Below are 25134 nucleotides of genomic sequence, written 5' to 3'. Positions count from 1 at the left end.
ACTAGGTCTGTATCCCAAAGAGATCATAGAAAAGGGAAAAGAAAACACATGTACAAAAACATTTATAACAGCTCTCTTTGTGGTGGCAAAGAACTGAAAATTGAGGGAATGCCCATCAACTGGGGAATGGCTGAACAAATTGTGGTATATTAATATAATGGAATACTATTATGCTGTAAGAAATAATGAGCAGGCAGATTTCAGAAAAACCTGGAAAGATTTAAGTGGACTGATGCTGAGTGAAGTGAGCAAAACTAGGAGAACATCGTACACAGTAATAGCAATATTGTATGATGATCAACTGTGATAGACTTGGCTCTTCTCAGCAGTTGAATGATCCAAGACAATTCCAAAGAACTCATAATAGAAAAAGTTCTCCACAACCAAGATAAAAGAACTGTGGATGCAGAATGCAGACTGAAGCATACTGTTACTACGTTTTGGTTGTTTTCTTTTTTTTTTGAGGTTTTCCCCTTGTGCTCTGACTGTTCTTTTACAACATAACTAATGCAGAAATATGTTTAATATGATTGCACATATATAGCCTATATCCGACTGCTTTCTGTCTTGGGGAGGGAGAAGGGAAGGGAGGCAAGGAAAAAATTTGGAACTAAAAATCTTATGAAAACAAATGTTGAAAACTATCTTTATATGTAACTAGAAAATAATAAGTACTTTTATGATTTAAAAAAAAATTAAGATACCTGATATCAAAAACAAATGACCTGGAAAACAAGTCACTAAATAATTTAAGAATTGGTAACAGAGTAGATAAAGCACTGGCCCTGGATTCAGGAGAACCTGAGTTCAAATCCAGGCTGAGACACTTGACACTTACTAGCTAAATGACCCTGGGCAAGTCACTTAACCCTCAGTGCTCCAACCCCCCCCCCAAAAAAACCCCAACACAAAACCAAAACAAGAATCACTGGACTAACTCAAAACCATGAATTTACATTTTTTTAAAAAGGCCTAGACACCATATTTCAAGAAATCATGAATGGAAACTGCTCAGATCTAGTGGAACTAGAGGGCAACACAAAAACAGAAAGAAAACCGAAAAGGCAAAGTCCTGGAATATCAGCCAAAATCCAAAGCTCTCGAAGAAAAAATACACGGCAAAAAGCAGAAAGGAGGGGCAGCTAGGTAGCGCAATGGACAGAGCACCGGCCCTGGAATCAGGAGTATCTGAGTTCAAATCCGGCCTCAGACACTTAACACTTACTAGCTGTGTGACCCTGGGCAAGTCACTTAACCCCCATAGCCCTGGCAAAAACAAAAACAAAAACAAAAAGCAGAAAGGAGCAGTTCAAGCACCAAATAATCACAATCAATATCACACAAAACCTGACAGCTTCTACTAAAAACCAGCAGCAATTTTGGAAAAGTATATTCTAAAAGGAAAAAGAGATAACAGCACAATATTGCCCCGTAAACTGAACATAATCCTACAGGGGGAAGTGAGGAAATGGAATAGATTACCTATAATCATTTCTGACCAGAGCTGAAATTAGAATTATGAAGTCCAAACACTAGAGGCCAGAGAATCTTATAAAGGTAAACTTATTTGAGCAAGTGGAAGAAGCTGTCTAATAATAAGGGGAAAAGAAACAAGTGTACCTTGATAACTTTAATGTCTTTGAAAAGCAATGAGATTAAATTAAAACAAAAATAGGTCCTCGAGGTAGACTGGTTGTGTTCTAAGGGTTGAAAGAGAAGAAAAAGAGAGGATAAAAGGAGGAAAAACTAGCATAAAGGACGAAAGAGGTGGAACTGGCTGTTTCTCATAAATGGGTATGTAAGAATATAGAAACATGGAACAATGAGGTGTGGGTATCAGATGAGCTTCACTCTTACCTAAAATAGAGGCAGGATTCAAAAGGAGGATAATACTTCAGAGCTCACAGTCACAAGCAAAACGAACTTCCTTATTCTAAATGGAGGATTAAGAGGGAGAAACAAGAAAAGGGAAAAAAAAAAAAACCCCTAGAATCTAAGAGAGTACTTTGGATTGTCTCTTAGTCAACTGGGGAGAATGGCTGCATAAACTGCACAATATGAAAGGTTGTGCCTTAAGAATTAAGAGAGAGGGGGGAAGCTAGGTGGCTCAGTGGATAAAGCACCGGCCTTGGATTCAGGAGGACCTGAGTTCAAATCCAACCTCAGACACTTGATACTTACTACCTGTGTGACCCAGGGCAAGTCACTTAACCCTCATTGCCCTGCCAAAAAAACAAACAAAACCAAAACCAAAACAAACCAAAACAAAAACAAGAATTAAGAAAGAATTTCAGGGAATCCTGGCAAGTATGAGCTGAGAGACTGTAGTTAACAATCAGGAAAACAATTTAAATAGAGTAATAACACCGCAAAAACAACTTAGAAAGACTTAAGAACCCTGAACAAATCAATGATTAAGCATGTTTCCAGAGGACCTAGTAGGAAGCATATAACCTAACTGGACAAATAGAAGGTTGACACAAGACACAGAGACATTTATTTTTGGACATGGCTACTACATGTATTAATTTTGCTTGACTACATTTATTTGTTAGAAAGGTTTGTTTTTTAAGGTGTGGGACAGGGAGACTTTCTTTCTCTCAGTTAAATGAGTGGGGAAAGAGGACTATCCTTGGTGGAGATTGGTAGTGATAATAATGCCAAAAAGGTGGGGAAAGGGATATAACTTTTTTTTTTTAATGCAGAAACAAGAACAAAAAGTAGTTTAGAAGGAAGCACAAATAAATGAATGAATGAATGAATGAATGAATGAATGAATGAATGAAGAAAGAAAGAGTAAATTTTAAAAAGAAGGAAGCACAGGTAAATAGGGCAGTTTTAAAAATAATGGCCAGAATATGATTTTGTGTGTGTGTACACAAACACACAAACATATACATACGTACATATTTATACACACACAAGCACACAATGTATGTATATAACATATAGTGTAAAATGGTGAGGTATGGTTTTATATAAAATCTGCTTTGTAAAAAATTGAGTTAAAATTTTTTTAAGTCTTAGAGCTTATAAAATTTAGGAAACTAATGATAGCAAAATCTTACCTTATAGATTTTAGCTTTCACAAGAAAGAGTTCTATCAATGTCGGTGTACTTTCTATAGCAGCATTTATATACTCCAAAGCGATAGATGGCTGTCCAATTTTGTCATAATGCTGTGCCAAATAGTACTGTACCCAAAGTAATGTGGTAGGAGGCTCTTCCTTGCCATCATCTAAAGGAAAAAAAAGAATATACCAAGAACATTTCCCTAACTGCATTAAACTGTAGTTCAAACTTGTACAACACATTACAAATACACAAATGTATTCTTACTACACAAAATGATTAAAAGCAATTCATTTCTATATTGTTTTAGGGTTTGCAGCAATGAGCTATCCTGTGAAGTAGGTGCTATCTTTTTAACCAAATCTCTGATTTTCTTGGTGTAGGAAGTCCCAGTGAGGAAAACACCTTCTTACCAAAGCAGATCACCAACTGCTCCACACAAAGTTTAGCCTTAGAGAGTTGTTTGGGGGTAATGAGATGTTAACTTATTTATCCAGGATCATATATCCAATATGTCAGGCCGGATCAGTCTTCCTGCCTTCAGGGCCGACTCTCTAACCACTATGAAACAATACTTCCCTAGGTGGTATTATTCTGATTTTATGGATGATGAACTAAAGCACTGAGAAGTTACCTCAGGGTCAAAGAGCTAATATGGAAAAAGTAGGATTTAGTCCATCCCAACGCCCATCCAGCACTCAGTTTATTAAACCATACCATCTTCATTAGGAAACAATAAAAGAATAAGCTGCTCAAATTTCTTTCTTTGTTAAAACTATATCTGTCACCTAAATGTCATAACCAATGGCAGATATTCTGGATTTGGTATTTAATAATGTACTAAATATAACAAAAACCTTAGCACTTACCATTGGGGTTAAACAGCCGACAGCTTTTTAGAGAGGTTTCATACCCTACTACTAACTCTTCTATGATTGCCACCTAAAAGAGCAAAACACAAAATAAAATTACAGTATAAAAATCACACTTCAATGAAAGTACAAAACTCTATGTGATTGTTTTTTCCTATGTAGTACATGTATTTATACTGTCCAAAATATGATCAGAACCAAAACCATTCCAAACAGGTGATGCTATATCATATTTTAAAAGCTACTAACCATAGGTGTATAGGTGCTGGCCAGTTAACACATGAATACGTAGAAATGCAATGGCCACTTGATGAATAACATTATGAAGGCAATGTTTGTATTCGATGATTTTCTTTTGTAAAAGCACCTAACATCCTTCCATAGCCCATTATAGCTTGCATTTAAGGAAGCTAAAGTTTACCTCTCTCATGACTTCCAAGGTCAGAATATGATTATAAGCAGAAACCTGTTACATCAAACTGTATCCTTGAAGGAACAGTAAGACCAAATGCCATCATGGTGGTAGTTATCTCCAAGAACTAGCAGTAGGTTAGGATGAAGACCTGCATATGCAAAAGTACTACTCACTGGTTTCAAGGTGCCAGTCTATAAAAGGATCAGTGTTGATTCTAAGTTTTATATTATTTTAATACAGTCAGTACTTGATATTTACTTTCTAGACTATCTAAAACCTTCCTTCCTTTACCTAGCTAAATACCAGGATGATGACAGATCCACTTGAAGGAAAAAACGGGCAAGCCATTTATTTGCAGGGTGTCAAAAGAGGCACAGAAAAGCTGAGTCTCATAATAAATGCTAAATGAAGTGTAAATGATTTCTAGAATATTCATGGTTTTAAACTATAGAAATATCTATTAGGAGAGTCAAAATGTGTTTTTAAGAATCTCACAGGCCATGGTTGAAAAAGGAAATTTCTATGTTTATAATACACTCAATAACAAATACATTGACAAAAGGGGAGCACTGGTATTCTGCAATATAAGTGGAGTGAGAATAGGAATAATGCCATGAAAAAGTATTCTCTCTCCAGTCTCTGTGCGCACACTCACATACATGTAATAGAGAAAGCATGGCTTTCCTGTTTGCAACAGTGGCATCCAAATTCAAAACAGAGATCAAATACCAAAAGAAATAAAACAGCAAAGAACATGAGGGAACTAAGAAGGTAAATTTAGATTAATTTCTCATCTATCTTTGATGATGACCTCAAAGCAGTCATTTTTCGATCTTTTATTTTTAAAGACCAGACAATAGTAAGATTAGTGGAAAAGCAAACCATCTCAATTAACAACAACAAAAAATTACTTTAATTAAAAGAAATTGAAGCCCTATTTTTCCCCTGAATCTCCTTTAGAATCCTTTAGAGTTAAAAGGAATCTTAGAGGTCTTCTACTGCAAACATTGCCCAAATCAATAATTTTATCTAAGAGATCACTAACAAAGAGTCATCCATCTAGTCTCTGCTTGGGAGGCATCTAATAACAAGGAATTCACTACCCTAATCAACCCCCCAGTTCATTTTAAGTCATGATCTCTACTTCTTTCTAACCTTCCCTTACTGATATTATAAGCCATGCCCTCCTGGGCACAAAGTCGGCAAAAGTCCTCTTTTATTTGGCAGCTCTTCAAATACCTGAAGACACCAACATGTTTCATAAAAGTTTTTCCCTCTCTGGACTAAATATCCTCCATGATATCAACCAAGCTTAGTATATACAATGGAATCCAGTTCCTTCACCATTTCAGTCACCTGTGGGCACACTAAGAACTGTCCAAGTTCTTTCTAAAATGTGATCCTCAGAACTGGATACAAATATCCAAATACTGTGACTGATCAAGGCAGAGTACAGAAGGACTAACAGTCTGGCTTAATTTGGATATCACAAGGCATTAATGAAGTTTATGATTGCATGAATTCTTAGGCTTTCACATAACTGCCCCCAACTCTTCTCATATAAATGTCTTCTAAAAAACCATACCCCATGCCAGTTAATTTCTTGCTGATTTCTTGATCTCTATTAATATTCATCTTACTAAATTCAGCCTGCTATTAGACAACTTTAAGATCCTGAATCTAATTTATTCATAGCGGTGGATAATCCTACCAGTTTTATGGTATCACCATAACTGTCATTAAGCATACCCTCTATCCCTTCATCCAAATACATGGAAGTGGGTCAAGAGCAAAGACTGTACAAGCTGACAAAGACATCCCTCCAATTCATTATTTATTAATTGACATTCTTCAGATCTGATAAATCAAACAAATCCAAACCCACCTAATTATACTATCATCCAACCCACATCTCTCCATTTATTCACAAATCTTGGTAGACTTCACCAGGTGCATACTGGTGTGATTGTATTCTCTTGACCTACCAGACAAGGTACAAGAAATATCACTGACTTTTACTAAGAATAGTGTTTGTGTTGAGACAAATCACTACCTGACTGTTTATACAAACAACTGGCTGACTACTCTATGGAGGGCATTAAGGTTAGAAAAATCAAAGTACATTATCTACACTTTTCAGACTACAAGAAGGAAGAAAAGCCAACCTGAAAAAGATCACGGTCAGTTTCATAATAGTTGATAAGAATGTGAGAAATTAAAATTTACTTATACGTAAAAGAAACTATGCTCAAAAGAAAAAGTTGGTTATAAAAGTTTGTTGTAAAATGTACATAAAATTTTCTGTGAGCATTTGAAAACTGATTTTTTGTCTTACCTTGTCTTTATCTTTGTATAATGATCTCAAAGTATTAAAAACTGGTGGACAACCTTTACTGAAATTCATCCTTAGAAACTTATCCAAACATTCCTTAAACTTCTCACCTTAAGAAGAATAAAAAAAAAATTAAGTTTTTTCTACCAAAACATCACTTCAAAAATTTAATGTTGTTATGTATATGTTTGTGTGTGTGTGTGTGTGTGTGTGTGTGTGTGTGTGTATACTAGCACTTGCTAGTGCTTTGTCTTTGTATCCAAAGACAAAAAAGACAAAAACTCTGAAAATAGTCACTACCCACAAGGAGCTCACATTCTATCCTTAAGAGGGGATTAATATTGGGGGGGGGGGGGGGGGGGGGAGAAGAAGACAACCAAGATCATATAAACCTAATGTGTTCATAATTTAGCATCTCAGGGGCAGCTAGATGGAGCAGTGGATAGAGCACCGGCCCTGGAGTTAGGAGTACCTGAGTTCAAATCCGGCCTCAGACACTTAACACTTACTAGCTGTGTGACCCTGGGCAAGTCACTTAACCCCAATTGCCTCACTAAAAAAACAAAAACAAAAACAAATAATAATTTAGCATCTCTCCTAAACAGTAAAAAGTTACCTACTTTTGGATAGATTTTTTTTAAATTACTATAAACTTTACAAAAGAGTGACAATATTTCATTTGGTCTCTCCTATTTTCCATCTATCTTGCTTATAAAAAATGTGTTGCCTTCAGCATTTAAAGGCAGTGTACTTTTCTACTATCCTCAGTATAACACTTCATATATTATCTTTTATGCCTTATATTTATCATGACATAGTAGTGTGCTGATGCTAAGAATGATTATTTTTTACTTTCTTATTGTATATTACAAGATCAACAGACCACATCTTACAGTCATACAACTAAGATGTGAATTAATATAATGATTTTATTGAAACTCTATTGATATTTACAATAGCATTTGGCTTGCTTGGCACAGCAAAAGTTAACTCCCTCTCTCATGGCTCTTCTCAAATGAGCTATCTCCCACACAAAGTTATGACATGTAAATATGAAGATAACGTTCAAATCAATACCATTAAGTTTAACACACTTTTATAAAGTCATCTATACTACACATAAGGTATTGGTGATATAAGATAAAAAGCCAGCAGTCAAGGGGCAGCTAGGTGGTGAAGTGGATAGAGCACTGGCCCTGGAGTCAGGAGGACCTGAGTTCAAATCCGGCCTCAGACACTTAACACTAGCTGTGTGACCCTGGGCAAGTCACTTAACCCCAATTGCCTCACCCAAAAAAAAACAAAAAAAAAGCCAGCAGTCCTGGCCTAGAGGAGCTTACAATGTACTGGGGCAGATTGAAAGGGGGGGGGGGGCGGCGCGGCATAAAAAGGCACTTAACTATTAAATAATTTCCTCTGGAGAGCAAAGAACTGGGCAAATCTGAAAGACTTCCTATGGGAGCCATACAATCTAGCTTCTAACACCACCATTCTCTCCAACCTTCTCTTGGACACTTTCTTATCCTTTGGCATTTAAAACACAATTGTTCTCTTACCTTTTTGTTTGTTTTTTTGGCAGGGCAATGAGGATTAAGTGACTTGCCCAGGGTCACACAGCTAGTAAGTGTCATGTGTCTGACTCTGGATTTGAACTCAGGTCCTCCTGAATCCAGGGCCAGTGCTCTATCTACTGCGCCCCCTAGCTGCGCCCTTCTCCTACCTTTTTGATCTTTCCTTTTCAGCTTCTCCCATGGACACAATATTATTATAATCTTTCCTTTGATCTTAATGGCTTTCCTGGCTTCAAGGACCATCTCTAAGCAGATTATTCCGAAAATGAGATGGCCATAATCTCTCACCTGAACTCCTGTCCTATTATTACCTGTCATCAGTGAGACAAAGCCACCTAAATAGTCTCCATTATTTTTGGTAATATGACTGCCCAACCAGGTGTGCAATCTTGGAGTTATCTCTGACTTTTCCATGTCCTTCAAACCCATATCCAATTAGTAGTTAGGTTTCACCAACCCTAGTATTATATCTCTTACTGATGGTTCACATCTACTTAGCCTCTACCTTAGTTCAGGATCTCATAGTAACATGATTTAAATGGCATGTTATTTCATCCTAAGAAGTTACAAACATAAAAAATAAAGGCTGAATTATCACTGATTGGGTAGAAGCACAGATTCCGTCTAAGGTCCCTTCTATCTGTAAGATTCACAAAAAAGCAAGAGAGAAAAGTGGGTGGGGTGTGGGAGGAATGATGGTGGTAGGAAAGGAGGAAGGAGGATGCCTTAATAAAACATCCAAAAATATACAAAACACAGAAGAAGGAAGTTTTAGAAGGGTCCATAAACTAACAAGGAAGCTTTGTTACTATTATGTTTAATATATACTTTTTTAGAAGTGTAGCTAAGGGGCAGCTAAATGGAGCAGTGGATAAAGAACCAGACCCGGATTCAGGAGGACCTGAGTTCAAATCCAGCTTCAGACACTTAACACTTACGAGGTATGTGACCCTGGGCAAGTCACTTAATCCTCACTGCCTCACCAAAAAAAAAAAAAAGAGAGAGAGAGAGAGAGAGAGAGAGAGAGAGAGAGAGAGAGAAAAGAAAAAAGAAAGAAAAGAAAACAGACTTAATTTGGGGGCAGCTAGATGGCACAGTGAATAAAGCACGGGCCTTGGAATCACGAGGACTTGAGTTCAAATCCAGCCTCAGATGGTTGACACTTACTAGCAGGTGACCTTGGGCAAGTCACTTAACCCCCACTGCCCCTGCCCCCCAAAAAAGTGTAGCTACAAATTTCATATACAACCCTCTTTCTGTTCTTTATTATTGAAATGTTCATGATTGTTGACTGTAGTGCATAATAAAAAAGAAAAATTAAACTTTAAAGAAAGATTATTTATCCAAACTATAAAAACTAAGTGAATACTCAAGTTATACCAAGCAGCTGGATACATAGCCTATCAAATTAATGTGTGTGTGCATGAATAAGCACTTGAATCCAGGACAAAAGCAATTGGAGGAGGCAAAGGAAACTACTAAGATCAACACAGATCACAAATACAAAATTATACAGCGGTTTCAGTGATCCAAATCTCTTCCCTGGTATAGAAAGCCCATCTTTTTAACACCAACATTCTCCTCATAATGCAAAGCAGCTGCAAATATAGATTACCATGATCCCAGAAAAAAAGAATATACCTACATTAAAGTAAATTTCATATACTCACAGCCCAAAAAAGAGGTAATCAGTAATAAATATAAAACCAAAATATTTTTATTCCCTTATAAAAATTATTACTTACCAGATAAAAAGTTCAGTGGCAGCCTTCTTGGTACTAATCCTCTAGGATACTTAGTCCAGGCTTCCTCATAAATTTTTAGACGCTCTAGCATATTGACTAAAGGAAAAAAGAAAAAAAGACTTTCACATATAAAAATTAAATAATACATTTATATATTATTCCCAGTGAAAAAATAAATGTCCCCTAAATATGTTAAACTAAACTGATTCTTAATGCAATATATCTTCCAACATTTCTCAGCTACATGACAATCAATACCTGTTGGAAATTTTTACACTGTATGAAAGGATTTCTTCAATACTAGAGAGAGCATTTTTTAGTAATTAATAAAAGATATTTTAGCAAAGTCAGCTCTCACTCTACAAAGAATACTAAACAGTATTAAAACTTTACCTGGGGGGCAGCTAGGTGGCTCAGTGGATAGAGCACCAACCCTGGAGTTAGGAGTACCTGAGTTCAAATCCGGCCTCAGAGACTTAACACTTACTAGCTGTGTGACCCTGGGCAAGTCACTTAACCCCAATTGCCTCACTTAAAAACAAAAACAAAAACAAACAAAAAAAAACTTTACCTGGCTTGAGTGACTTTTCCAAGCCTTTGTAGTATGCCCAATTTTCAGGATTCCTCTCTTGTAAACCTCTATATACATCAGTAGCTTCATCCATTCGGCACAGTTGTAACAGAAGTTCCCCTGAAAGTCAAATTAACACAATGTGTGAAGAAGCAGCTTTCCTTTAAGTTAAACTTTTCGTTAAAAATTCTTTTAAAACTGATTAATACATCAATAACAGCATTCTAATAGTCACTGACAATTTTATGATCTGATTTCATAGTCATAATACAAAATGTTTTTCAGCTCCCTTCAAAACAAATTAGATGTTTGCCACAATAGTGCCAAATTAATTTTCAGTAGCTTATAAAATTGTTTACCTCCCTGAGTGATACATACTAGCTTCAATGTGCCTATTACATAGTTATCAAGTCAAATACTATTTTCATCATATCACTTTCTGTTCAAGGTCCTAAAGCAGTCACCTATCATGAAACAGACATTAATTCCCTTTTTTTTTTTTGTGAGGTAATTGGGGTTAAATGACTTGCCCAGGATCACACAGCTAGTAAGTGTCAAGAGTTTGAGGCCGGATTTGAACTCAGGTCCTCCTGACTTCAGGGCCCCTGCTCTACCCACTGTGCCACCTAGCTGCCCCAGATATTAATTCTAATTTATTTATTTATTTATTTTTGGTGAGGCAGTTGGGGTTAAGTGACTTACCCAGGGTCACACAGCTAGTAAGTGTTAAGTGTCTGAGGCCAGATTTGAGCTCAGGTACTCCTGACCCCAGGGCCGGTGCTCTATCCACTGTGCCACCTAGCTGCCCCCAGATATTAATTCTAAACATGCAAATCAGGGCCTTTGGCCCTCCACTAAATAGTGCCTTAGATTTCCAACAATTTCATGTCTGCTCAAAGGACCTCCTTTCTAACAATGCGATTCTATTTTCACATCTTACTCAGTGCGCTTCTGATCATGCTTTTCTTTTTTTCCCTCTCTGCTTAGAATGTTTTTTCATCTATTTTCTGCAGACGCACATTTAACACTTCCTTCGAATTCTGGCCCAAAATTCATCTTCAGGAACGAGTCTCCTTGATCTAACTAACCCAATGTTATTTACCTGTCCACATTTTTTTTAAACTACTAAAGCTCAATGGATTAAACATGTAATCAGCCACCATGCAATTATTTATGTCTGTCCAACTAAAATTTTAGTTTCTACAGTAGTAGTTTCAAGAAATAACTGGACTATGCGGGAAGGTGGGGGAGGACAATGAGGAATAAGTGATTTGCCCAGGGTCACACAGCCAGTGTCAAGTGTCTAAGGCCAGATTTGAACTCAGGTCCTCCTGAATCCTGAGCCAGTGCTTTATCCACTGCTCCTAGCTGCCCCTGGACTATTTTTAGACAAGAAGAAATTTAACTAAATTCCTTGGAAGTGAGAAAACTGAGGCATAGAAAGAGTAAATGACTAAAGTCACACAGACAGACATGAGTGGAAAGAGTCTTGTGCTACTGAGGACTATACCATGCTCCTCTCATATTCTTTTCAACTAGACAAATATTAAATACTTGCCATTAGCAATGCCTATATATTTCTTTTTCTAATGTTCTTACTAATACCTTAAGCTGGCTACGGAGAGCTAAGGCATTTCATTAAAAGCTTGCTATGGGGGCAACTAGGTGTCGCAGTGGACAGAGCACTGGCCTCGCTTGACACTTACTAGCTGAGTGACCCTGGGGCAAGTCACTTAACCCCAATTGCCTCACTAAAAAACAAAAACAAAAACAAAAAACTATAGTTCTTCAAATGCTTGAATAGATGAACACTTCTACCCACCCACCCCAAGTTAATTCTTCTCTTACTTAAAAATATTGCATTATAAACTCAAGGCCCTGGTGACATTCTGGAAGTTCTATTGCTTACCAATAAACTTCCTAAATAATAAATAAGCCTTCTTAAACGTTAAAAAAAAAGAAAAAGAAAGGAAGAAAATATTCTTTGCTATCTCTCTGGTTTTCTGGGAGGGGGGAGAAAGATTTCCAAAGAAATTTTGGCAATTAAAAAAAAAACACACAACCTATCAACAAAAAACGTATACGTCTTCCATTGTACCACCTCACTTCAACTGTCCTATTGTGCTCCAAGGATGCCTTTGGATTGTCTATTTGGCTTTATTTTCTCAACTTCAGATTTACTGTAGCTACACATCAATCCAGAATGTATGTAACAGGAAATGCACCTTCTGGAAACAATATTTTTCTTCTTCTTCTTTTTTGGTTGGGGCAATGAGAATTAAGTGACTTGCCCAAGACCACACAGCTAATTAAGTGTCAAGTGACAGAGGCCAGATTTGAACTTAGGTCCTCCTGAATTCAGGACCAGTGCCTTATCCACTGCATCACCTAGCTGCCCCAAAACAATATTTTTTTAAAATAACATGCTACATGTATTTACATATTTACAAAAATATTAGGTTAATGACCAGAGCTATCAAACTCCCCATGTAAGGGGCAGCTAGGTGGCGCAGTGGATAGAGCACCAGCCCTGGATTCAGGAGGATCTGAATTCAAATCTGCCCTCAGACACTTGACACTTACTAGCTGTGTGACCCTGGGAAAGTCACTTAACCCCAACTGCCTAACCCCCCAAAAAAATTAAAATTAAAATTTCCCATGTAGCCATTTAATGAGTGCAAACAATGAACTATTTCCTCCTTTTCTTTCCTTCCCCACTCTCCTTCTTCAACCATTTGTTTCTTCTGCATCCTGAAAAGCCCATTTACAGGGGCATGAAAGGCTAAGTCCCCATGACTTTTATTGTGATTTGTCATTTTCTGGCTGGCTTTGAACTCAGGTCCTCCTGAATCCAGGGCCAGTGCTTTACCCACTGCAACACCCAGCTGCCCCTCCCCCATGACTTTTATTGGAGGTCTCTCTATGGACACCAAAAAAGTTGCCAATTATTATTAATTGTTGCAGTAGTTTCTTTGATGCAAAAACTTATGTAGCGCGTCTGCTACAACTGAATATAATACTCCAGGGGTGAATAAATAAGATGGAGTACAATGGGACTCTAATCTCCCTAATCCCGGACATTAGGCCTCTTATTATAGCCAAAGATTGCAATAGATTTATTAGTCACACAACAGCTGCAACATCATGCTGTTCAATTATATTGAGTTTGGAGGCCAATAAAACCCCCAGACCTTTTTTCATATGAACAACTTTCCATCTAAGAAGCTGATTTTTTTAACCCACATGTTAGACCTTACATTTATCCTCTTGTTATTATGTTCAGCCACTCTGCATATTCTGTTGGAGCTAAAGGTCAAAATGACCATGGCTGTTGTACATATGGATTCACAGATCCCTTACTCTATGGTCCAGGGATCTTTAGCCCAAAAGTTGAAAAACACTGAACTGGGTGATCAGTAAGGCTTTCTCATTATTCCTGATGCTTTAAGTCTTCAAGAAAAAAAAGGAAGAAATTTTTAAATCAAAAAAAGAATGTTTTGGAAATTCATCATGCATGTAATTGAGGGAGTGGGAGAACTGAGGATCCTAGTATAGGGCTAGAGAGCATCTCAGTAGTTATAAAATCTAACACTCTAATTTTATAGAAGAAAAACTGAGGTTGAGAAGCAAAATTACTTGCTTACAAGACTAAGTCATCCACCTTTAACCATTGGCCCTTTAATTAAACTCTACTGGTATATCTTTTTCCAAACACCCTACCTCTTCACTTACATATGTAATAGCTGAGGTATGATTTTCTGATTCTAGCTAGTAAATAGTCCCCATTTACAATAAAGAAGAATAGGGACTGAGATCCCTTGTAATTTTCATTATGGCTTGTAAAAAATCAAATACTGGTAAAATGAAAAATAAAACACTACATTTATATTACACTTTTCATGTTAAGTGCTTAAGCAGTGATAACACCATACATTAATAACGGTCATTTCAGGGATTTAATCAGTGAATTAAAAATTACTAATAACAGTAGCTCACTATTTTTCTAACACTTTCATATTCAAACTACTTCACAATTACCTCATTTAATCCTCACTAACATGCCTGTGGGGTAGACTAGGCTGATATTATTAGCCTTAAATTTTTACAGTCTAACAAAGTGGTGCTCAGAGAAGTTACATAAGTAACTCATTGATGGGTCCCTGGTTTATAGTCAAATGTCCCATTTCCCACCCAATGATCTCCTCCATAATCTTCTATATCCTTACTCAATCTTTGTATGGGATATGACAACTCAGGGACCAGGAAATTATGCTTTCTACCCTCACCTTCCTGAGGAGCGCCTTGATCCTCTACTTAAGAATCACTTGATTAATATCAACCATAAAAGCACAAATCCTCTATTGCCTGCTCTTCAAAGGCCAGAGATGAAAGTGTAGTGATAAATGACAACTTTATTAATCAACCCATTCTTTTTCCTTTCGGTGAGGCAATTGGGGTTAAGTGACTTGCCCAGGGTCACACAGCTAGTAAGTGTTAAGTGTCTGAGGCCAGATTTGAACTCAGGTTCTCCTGACTTCAGGGCCCTATCCACTGCACCACCTAGCTACCCCAATCAACCCATTCTTTAGATATAGCCAACACAGGAATTTGTTTTCCTTGATTATACATACTTGTTACAAATACTGTGTTTTTCTTTTCTTCTTTAAGTAGGGAGGATGGGAGAGAAAGGTAACTGAGGCATCTTTTTCTTTTTTAAATGGAGAAAAGATATCAGAAGAAGGTAAGAAAGTAACACAGAAAAGCTTGACAGCTTTCAAAGCTACAGGTTAAACTTATTATATAGACTTAAAAAGAAAATCAAGGTGTTCATAGTAGAAATTTGCACTTCAAATACAAACCTCTTTGACTACTGTGCCTGAATTATATGTTAAGTTCATAATAAAAAAATTTTAAATGATTATTTCCAAAACTGATTATATTTTTAAAATTAAATTCCTTGTTTAAAATTATTTAGTGGGGGCAGGTAGGTGGCGCAGTGGATAAAATACTGGCCCTGGATTCAGGAGTACCTGAATTCAAATCCGGCCTCCGACACTTGACACTTACTAGCTGGGTGACCCTGGGCAAGTCACTTAACACCCACTGCCCCATCAATCAATCAATAAGATTATTTAGCAATTATTTCTGCTACCTCTCTTCCCCAGGTTCCACTAAAAATAAAGAACAACAAGCAATAATTAAAACAATTAGTTACAGGTTAAAAATAGATATTTCAATCAGTGGAAGAGATGAGGACATATTGAAGTAAACAAACTTAGTGATCTAGGATTCAATAAACCCAGAGATTCTAGCTCCTAGGGTAAAAATTTACTAATTTGATGAAAACTGCCGAGAAAACTGGAAAAGTCTGGCAGAAATTAGTTTTAGACCAATATTTCACACCATGTATTAAGATAAGCTCCAGATAGCTATATGACCTAGATATATAAAAGGTCATATCATAAACAAGGAAGAAATTAACTTTCAAATCTAAGGATGGGTAAAATATATCCAAATATATAAGATCATAGAAGATATAATGGATAATTTTGATTATATATATTGAAAAAAAAACTGTACAAATAAGTCCGATCCAATTAAGAAGGATGACTGTTAAAGGGAGGCAGGGAAGATCTTCTGATAAAGGTCTCATTTCTAAGATATGTAAGGAACTGATTAAAATTTATAAGAATAATTTGAAAATAATTTTTAAGAATAAGTCCCATTCCCCACTTGATAAATGGTAAGGAGTGTCTTTAACAAAAATGGGTGTTATATTTTCTCAAAAGCTTTTTTTGCCTATTAACATTTTAACTAATTTGATCAATTGTTTATGGCTTTGTTAATATTAAACCATCACCAGATTCATGCCTGATAATACTGTGTAATTCTTGTAATATGTAGCTGTACACTCTTTTTGAATATTTTATTTTAAATGTTTGCATTCGTATACATATATTAAGAACAGTTTTATTTCTGAATATTCTTCTATTTTGACTCTCCCTGGTCTAGACAGGTATCAAGACTATGTTGAGATCATAGAAAGAATTTTATAGGATCCTACTTTTGTACAATGTGCATATAATATTAGAATGAATTATTCTTTAATTGTTAGAAAGAACTCACCTGCAAATCCATCTAGTCCTGAGAGGTAATGGACTTAAGATGCATTACAATACATATGATTTCAAACATAGCCAATGTGGGAATTTGTTTTGCTTAACTACGCATAATTATTACAAGGACTTTGTTTTTCTTTCTTCCCCGCCCCCCCATAAGGGAAGGCATGGTGAGGGTAGGGAGAAAGGAAAGAAGAGATAAAGAAAAAGAAAAGAGCATCATTGAGGTATCATTTCTAAAATATGTAGCAAAGAGAACAGAAAAAGGCCAGAAAGTAGCAGAGGTTTGGAAAATAGAGGCTGAACTTGTTAAAGCTACTGTACACGAGAGATTTACAGTTTTATATATAATCTTTTCTGTTTAACATGCATATAGAGGGGACAGCTAGATGGTGCAGTGGATAAAGCACCAGCCCTGGATTCAGGAGGACCCGAGTTCAAATCCAGCCTCAGACACCTGACACTTACTAGCTGTGTGACCCTGAGCAAGTCACTTAACCCCCACTGACCCACAAAAACAAAAACACAAACACACAAAAAAACCCATAAATAATATGTATATAGAAATACTGGTCTTATTTGGTGTTTTAAGTTCAGAATAAAAATCTTTTAAAATAGTTATTTACAAAACTTTCATGGTACTTTGATAGTTCAGTATATAAAAAGTAGATGAAAAATTTAAGTAATTTTACTTACTAAACTACTTGCAAAAACCAGAACATTAATTTTCTTGTTATTAAAAAAAAACAAACTATGGGGCAGTTAGGTGGTACAGTGGATAAAGCACCAGCCCTAGATTCAGGAGGACCTGAGTTCAAATTCGGCCTCAGACACTTAACACTTACTAGCTGCGTGACCCTGGGCAAGTCACTTAACCCCAACTGCCTCATCAAAAAAGACCCCCAAACCCTAAATTTTTTAATATATATATATAAATTGTCATGTGCCATCAATTAACTGCCTTTATCCCTCTTCTAAGCCATAATTAAATGTTAAGGAAAATTACATTTTGAAGAGCTTACCTTTGGTTTCTTCAACAGCAAGTTTATCGCATATCTGTTTTTCATAGGTGCCAAGGTGTTCCAAGGCTTCTCTATAAAGCCCTGCTTCCCGCAGGACTTGATTTTGATACAAAAGGAGCTCACTATATTCATAATCCACTTTATCAGGAGATGTCTACAGAATATGAATAATATTAACAATTTATCATTTTTGTATCAGAAAGTTCCACATGCACAAAATGTATAGAAAAATAAATGGATGAGAATTAATACTTTTTATTTTTATACTTGAGTATTTGTAGTTTTATTGGTAAGAATAACTCCTCATACCAATACAGATGGCAAATCCTTAAAAACCTCTTTAAATTAGTACTTCAGCAACAGATACTTGAGTTCTGCTAACACAGCCTACAACAGCATAGGGTCAACTTCATGCCACCATGAAACGTTCACACAGTACTTTAAAAATTCAATTCTTAAAAGTCATTAAATCTAGAACCCCTTTAAGAATTCAATTCTAGGGGCAGCTAGATGGCTCAGTGGATAAAGCACTGGCCCTGAATTCAGGAGGACCTGAGTTCAAATCCAGCCTCAAACACTTGACACTAGCTATGTGACCTTGGGCAAGTCACTTAACCCTCATTGCCCCACAGAGAAAGAGAGAAAGAGAGAGAGAGAGAGAGAGAGAGAGAGAGAGAGAGAGAGAGAGAGAGAATTCAATTCTTAAAGAAGCTAAATCTATACAGTACTTAAGTAGATGAAAATTTAGACTCAATAATAAAATTTCAATGTGAGGCTTGTAAAATTTCATCCCCAATTATTACCTGCTGTGTTTTCCTAAACTCTTCTAAAATCTTTGCTGCCATTTCATAATCTTCTAATAAATGGTATGCAATAGCATAGCCAATCCATGAGGCTCTTTGTGCAGGTCGAAGCTGAAGTAACTGATACCTCGTTTCCTGAAAAACAGTTTTAGCAATATTTCTCCCATTGTTATTCTGATACTTAAATGTACTATACTATATGCTCCATTCAGTTAAGTGTGCAGCAAATAGATTAGAAGTTAAACAAAAGACAAGCAGTAAAGAATAAAACAGTATATAGTAACAGAAAAACCATGTTTCAATTCAATGGCTATATAAGAGCTAAAGAAAAAGAAACATTTAAGAACTACATAAAAATAGATCATTTTGATTATATAAAATTTAAAAGGTTTTGCACAAACAAAATTAGTGTAACCAAGATTACAAGGGAAGCCAAAGACTAGGAAAGAATTTTTGAAACAAATACCTCTGATAAAGGCCTCATATTTCAATTAAATAGAGAACTGAGTCAAATTTATAAAAATACAAGTCGTGGGGCGGCTAGGTGGCGCAGTGGATAAAGCACCGGCCCTGGATTCAGGAGTACCTGAGTTCAAATCCGGCCTCAGACATTTGACACTTACTAGCTGTGTGACCCTGGGCAAGTCACTTAACCGCCACTGCCCCGCAAAAAAAAAAAAAAAATACAAGTTGTTCCCCAATTGATAAATAGTTCAAAGGATACGAACAAGGCAGTTTTCAGACAAAGAAATCAAAGCTATCTATAATCATATGAAAAATGCTCTAGATCACTATTGATCAGAGAAATGCAAATTAAAACAAATCTGAGGTCACACCTATAAGAGTGACAAACATAACAAAAATGGAAAATATTGGATGTTGGAGGGGATATGGGAAAGCTGGGATGCTAATTCACTGTTGATGGAGTTGTGAAAAGATACAACCATTCTGGAGAGCAATTTGGAACTATGCCCAAAGGGCTAAAGAACTGTGCATACCCTTTGAACTAACAATACCACTGCTAGGTTTATATCTCCAAGACATCACCAAAAATAGAAAAAGACCTATTTATACAAAAATATTCATAGCAGCTCATTTTCTGGTGGCTAAGAATTGGAAATCAAAGGAATGCCCATCAGTTGGGAAATGGCTAAACAAGCTGTGGTATGTGATGGTGATGGAATATTATTTTGCTATAAGAAATGACAAGCAGGATAATTTCAGAAAGGCCTGGAAAGACTTGTATGCACTGATATATAGTGAAGTGAGCAGAACCAAGAGAACATTGTGCACAGAGACAGCAATACTGTTTGATGAAGAAGAACTGGGAATGACTTAACTATTCTCAGCAATACAATGACCCAAGATAATCCTAAAGGACTAATGATGAAACATACTATCCATCCCCAAAGGAAGAACAGATATTGATGGAACACAGACTGAAGCATGCTATTTTTAACTTTCTTTCATTTTGTTTAATTCAAATTTTCTTGTACAAAATGACTAATATGGTAATGTTTTACATAATTGCACATGTATAACCCCATATCTGATTGCTTGCTGCTTCAAGAAGGGGGATGGTGAGGGAGGGAAGGTGGGATAAAAATCAGAACTCAAAACTATCAATAAAAATGTTTATTACTTAGAACAAACTACATAAAACATCCAAATTGCATAGGTTTCTCTGCATTAAAAAATTGTTTGAAGATGCACTCTCCCATTATAATAAAAAATTAAAAATACAAAAATATGGTTTCACACAAAATACAACATTCAATCTTGATTCCTCTATCCAAACCTTCTTGATACAGGTAAGAGGGTGAAAGTTATTGTCAATAGAAACACATACAAGAAACTATAGTTTCCAAAAATACCTCTGGAGGTTCACAGCAAATCGATAATTTATTTTAACACTATATCAAAAATATTTGAGCATAGGAATTATGAAAATTTTAGCTCTGACCCTTGAATCACTGAGATTAACTTGCCATGAAAGGAATTTTAAAACTACAAAAAGTATAGGAAATAAATAAACTGTCTGTATACTGTCAACAAACTGATGACAACACTGTCAAATTTGATATTTTGAGACCATATTTTCATGTAACTGATCAGGCGCAGCCTTCTGAAAGTAATCCATTTTGCCTTTAACATGAAAATTGTTATTATGGTTGGATAAACACAGTTGATATACACACTTACTATTCTGTATACTTACCCTATAACCCTCAAGGTCCCTCATCTGAATCTGTAATAAAGAGAGGTCCCTTAAGATCTGAAGATTGTCTTTATCCCACTTTAGTGCATTTCTGTAACACTTGATAGCTTCATCATACTTCTTGTCTGACCTTTGCAGAAGACCATAAACATGCCAACCTAAAGGAATTAGTTAAGGCTACTACGGAATTTAAAAGTAAAAATAGGACATTCTAAAACTGTACTCTAAAAAATGCTATATAAACTAGAGTATATCAAATCCAGCCTCAGACACTTGACACTTGCTAGCTGTGTGACGACCCTGGACAAGTCACTTAAGCCCCATTGCCCTGCAAAACAAACAAAAATAAACTGGAGTAGATCATTTGCAATATGAGCTTATGAGTAAAATGATAATATAGCCATATTTATATGGTATTTTAAATTTTGCATTATATACTCTACAATAGTTAATTCACACAACTAACTTGTGAAGTAAATATCCTAGACATTATTTCCCGTATTTTACAGATGAGGAAACTGAAGCTAAGTAAAGTTTTAAATTACTTTCTTGTGCTCACACAGGTAAAAGTTTCTGAGGGAAGATTCAAATCTAGGTATTTTCTTACTTTAAGCCCAGTGGTCTTTCCACAAGACTATGCTGTATAAATCCATTAGTCAAATAGTTGTGTTTACAATGACAAGAATGACCCCATGGGGCAGTTAGGTGGCACAGTGGATAAAGCACCAGCCCTGGATTCAGGAGTACCTGTGTTCAAATCCGGCCTCAGACACTTGACACTTACTAGCTGTGTGACCCTGGGCAAGTCACTTAACCCTCATTGCCCAGCAAAAAAAAAAAAAAAAAGAATGACCCCAATGTGGCGATGATAAATCAATTATCTAAGTCAATAACAAAATAAAATCTACTCTAATACTTATTATAAAAGGAATATCTTTCATGCATAACACAGCATGAAACACAAAAGTGTTGGTTTGAGTAGTAGAAATATGACATTTTTACTTCTTTTACAAAATTAAGTATTTTTCTCTAGTACTTAAATTTCAAAATTCTACCTACTGATCATAAGCATAATAATCAATATAATGACATCAATGATTTAGAATGTGGAAAACTTCCATATCTACTATACAGGATCCAAAAATGCACACACCTATGAATTTTTTCACTTTTATGGAGCAGAAATGGAGATAAATGGAAAAGTTAATACTACCACATGACTGAAAATGTGGGATTTCCTTATCGAGGCCCATTTCAAAAAGGATACACACATGGCTTTTCAAATCGTTTCTTAAGCCTCTACGAACCAGTTCATATGCCTCTTCTTTCTTTCCCAAGCAGTTCAACGTTAGTCCCTTCATGGCCAGAGTTTCTAAAGAAAGAAGATCAAATGAGGATGAAAAAAAAAAAAAAGAAGCCAACATAGCCAAAAGACAACTGTGAGAGCAATTAGGGATTGATATGCAATGAATCAAAAGAAGGGGAAGATAATAAAGTTTCAGGGGGAGGGTACAGGACTCAAACCATGTTAATACCAACCAAAAAAGGGGGGAAAGGGAAGGTGGAGAACACCAAGAAAATATTAACAATTACCAAACCACATATCTACTCTCCCATCTACAGAAACTCTTTATTGAGTCAGCTATACATAAAGGGTCCCCCTTAATGAAGCTATACTAGTAGGGAACAGGCAGGCTTTTATACAAGTGATATTCAACAACCATATCATTACCATATCACAACTGGCTGAAAAATGTAGCTAATACAGGATCCCTCTGGGCTTACTGTTTATTGATTATGAAAAAATATTTTGTTCAGTAGAGGAAAAGACTGATTTTAAAACTCTCACCCAAATCATTCAAGATTCTTTGAAATACATGACAGAAATAACTCTGATCAAAAATCCTCTGATCATAAACAGGAAAGAGAAAATTTAGCAATAAAGTGTTATAGGATTGCCACTGTGGGCAAGAAGATATCTATTGCAGAGTTCAACTGAAGAGAGTTTTTTCTGTGGATGGTGAGATCTTCCAGATGCTATTATTCATAGATGACATAAAATGTGTTCGTTGCATGAAAACCTTGAAACAAACACTTCTGAGCCTCCTGGAAAAGAAATCTAAAAACCACTAAAAAGAGTTTTACCTGACTATCCACACACAAAAGATTAAGTGGATAAAGAATGTCTATTGCCCAGATTATGACATAATTTGGATGGAAATCTATAGAGTTTGTCCATCAATACACATAAGTGAGATAGACAAATATTGATGGATCATGAATTGGGTCTAGAACTGAACAGGAAAAGAATGAGATGGCTTGATTTAGGAAAATTACAAAATTACCTTAATGACTTCAACTTTCCCACAGAAGCAAATGCCCATATTTTAAATATTGATATACCACCGATGCTAAATGGTATCCAGACATGCAATACAACATTCTCCAAAGAATTAGAAATTAATACTATACAGAAGTCGATGGCAGATATGTATGATGGATTTGAGCAGGCAGCAACATATAACCAACAAAGAACTTAAAATAAGAATAGGACTAAAATATACCATCAAGGAAATCTACAATAGGAAGAGAAGACAGGCTGTCAAGGGCAAGCAATGAAAAGAAGATATCCAGAGTGATCCACTGGTACCTTGATGTCTGAAGAAAGCTAGGAATGCTTTCACCTCCTGTGATGAACTTACAGAAGGACATGGACAAGAAGAGCACAAGGTAGTTAGGCATGGAGGGGCTGTGATCTGCATCCCTGGAGGAACTCACAGATCTACTTGAACATGAGGGACGCGAGTACAGGCTATCTTGAAAGTCTTAGCGCAGTTTTAAGCTTTAGAGGCTTAAGACTTCTGGGACATCCTGTGTATAAAGTACAAATGACAAATGCTAAAATTTAAGACTGAGTTCAGGAGACAGGGGGAAAATATCAGGTGCATGCAGAACTGAAATCTAAATACAGAGGAATTAATATGACTTTAGTTATATAAAAACAATTAAATTGGTGCATGGTAATAGAATCTCTGATATAGAGGTGGCCCTCCAGTTTATCTAGTACAATCCCCTCATTTTACGGATGAGCAAACCGAGTCTCAGGGAGGTTAACTGGCTTATACACAGTAAAATATGTAGTAAGAATCAGAGGTAGGATTTGAACACAGGTCCTGTGACTATAAACCCAGCTCTCTTTACATAGCACCACATGCCTCCTGTGGTGGGTTATAGAATTTACACAATGCCCTGGAGGCCAATGACTTATAAAACCACAAATTAATACTATCTATGTTTTGTTGCATTTTAATTTTTTGTTGTTGTGCACTTCCCAATTACATTTTTTTGTTTGTTTTTTTGTTTTTGTTTTTTTTAGTGAGGCAATTGGGGTTAAGTGACTTGCCCAGGGTCACACAGCTAGTGATTGTTAAGTGTCTGAGGCCGGATTTGAACTCAGGTAGTCCTGATTCCAGGGCTGGTGCTCTATCCACTGCGCCACCTAGCTGCCCCTCTCAATTACATTTTAATCTAGTTTGGAACAATAGGCACTTGTACCTGCAAGTCTGATACCTCTGTTCTATAGTCAACAAGCATTTATTAAGTATCATATATGGTAATATAATCTACTGTTATCTCACAGTATTACTATGACTGGTGTCCATGTCACAAAACCACTGTATATCATCAAACTTCTTTATGAGGCCCCATGTCAGTAACTTAACTTCTGAAATGTATCTAGGTTCAGCCTATCTTAACACATTATTTGGCTCCACAGTCAATGTTATGCTGATATCCTAATGAAGTGTGATCCAGGTATCCCTGGGGGGTCCCCAAGACCCTTTCAAGAAGGCCACGAGGTCAAAACTAATTTAATAACAATACCTACTCCATTTTCATTTCTAATGCAGTAGATATACCCCACATAAAAGTTCTGCAATTTTTTTAGGGGGGGAGCCTCAATAATTTAAGAATATAAAGAGATTCTAAGACCAAAAAGTTCGAGAACGACTGTCCTAATGTATAGATTTACAAACAAAATTGTCTTTAAATGTGTGACTATACTGTCTCATAGCTGAATCTTACCTGACCAACTCAATTCAACAAAAATTTATTGCAAGTACTCTTTAGGCACTAGAGCTATATAAGCAGTCATTAGGCCTCTGATAGATGGAGAACCTATCACTTCATGAAGTAGTCCTTTAGCAAGTTTTTCCTCATACCAAACCTAAACACTCATGGGTATTCATTCCACCCTATGAAGTCAAGGAGAACAAATCTAATATCTCCTCCACAAAACTTTCACATATCTAAACACTTAGCAGGACTCCCCAGTTTTGTCAAAAGATCACTTTATGACAGACCTTTTAGCATCCTGGGTTTCCCTCCTCTGGTGC

At 36.2% G+C, this 25134-nt stretch overlaps 1 protein-coding gene across 4 annotated transcripts in view; it reads right to left on the bottom strand.

The window, feature by feature from the left end:
• NAA15 (N-alpha-acetyltransferase 15, NatA auxiliary subunit) overlaps positions 1–25134 on the bottom strand; it is a 93666-nt gene that overhangs the window by 31353 nt on the left and 37179 nt on the right. For 3 of the 4 annotated variants that reach the window (XM_043969996.1, XM_043969997.1, XM_043970000.1), the window contains 9 exons: positions 22008–22112; positions 20741–20898; positions 18523–18657; positions 17720–17873; positions 10579–10698; positions 10008–10103; positions 6695–6801; positions 3942–4014; positions 3069–3238 (listed from right to left, as the gene is read on the bottom strand). In XM_043969996.1, the coding sequence (XP_043825931.1) occupies positions 3069–3238; positions 3942–4014; positions 6695–6801; positions 10008–10103; positions 10579–10698; positions 17720–17873; positions 18523–18657; positions 20741–20898; positions 22008–22112 (1118 nt within the window). Of the gene's footprint in view, positions 1–3068; positions 3239–3941; positions 4015–6694; positions 6802–10007; positions 10104–10578; positions 10699–17719; positions 17874–18522; positions 18658–20740; positions 20899–22007; positions 22113–23390; positions 23550–25134 lie in introns of those variants that run through there. The other variant, XM_043969998.1, reaches the window with a different exon arrangement.

The sequence above is a fragment of the Dromiciops gliroides genome, chromosome 6, assembly GCF_019393635.1.
Source record: "Dromiciops gliroides isolate mDroGli1 chromosome 6, mDroGli1.pri, whole genome shotgun sequence".
NCBI classification, from domain to species: domain Eukaryota; kingdom Metazoa; phylum Chordata; class Mammalia; order Microbiotheria; family Microbiotheriidae; genus Dromiciops; species Dromiciops gliroides.
The sequence above is the reverse complement of the archived record's forward strand: the minus strand, read 5'-3'. Positions and strand labels throughout refer to the sequence as shown.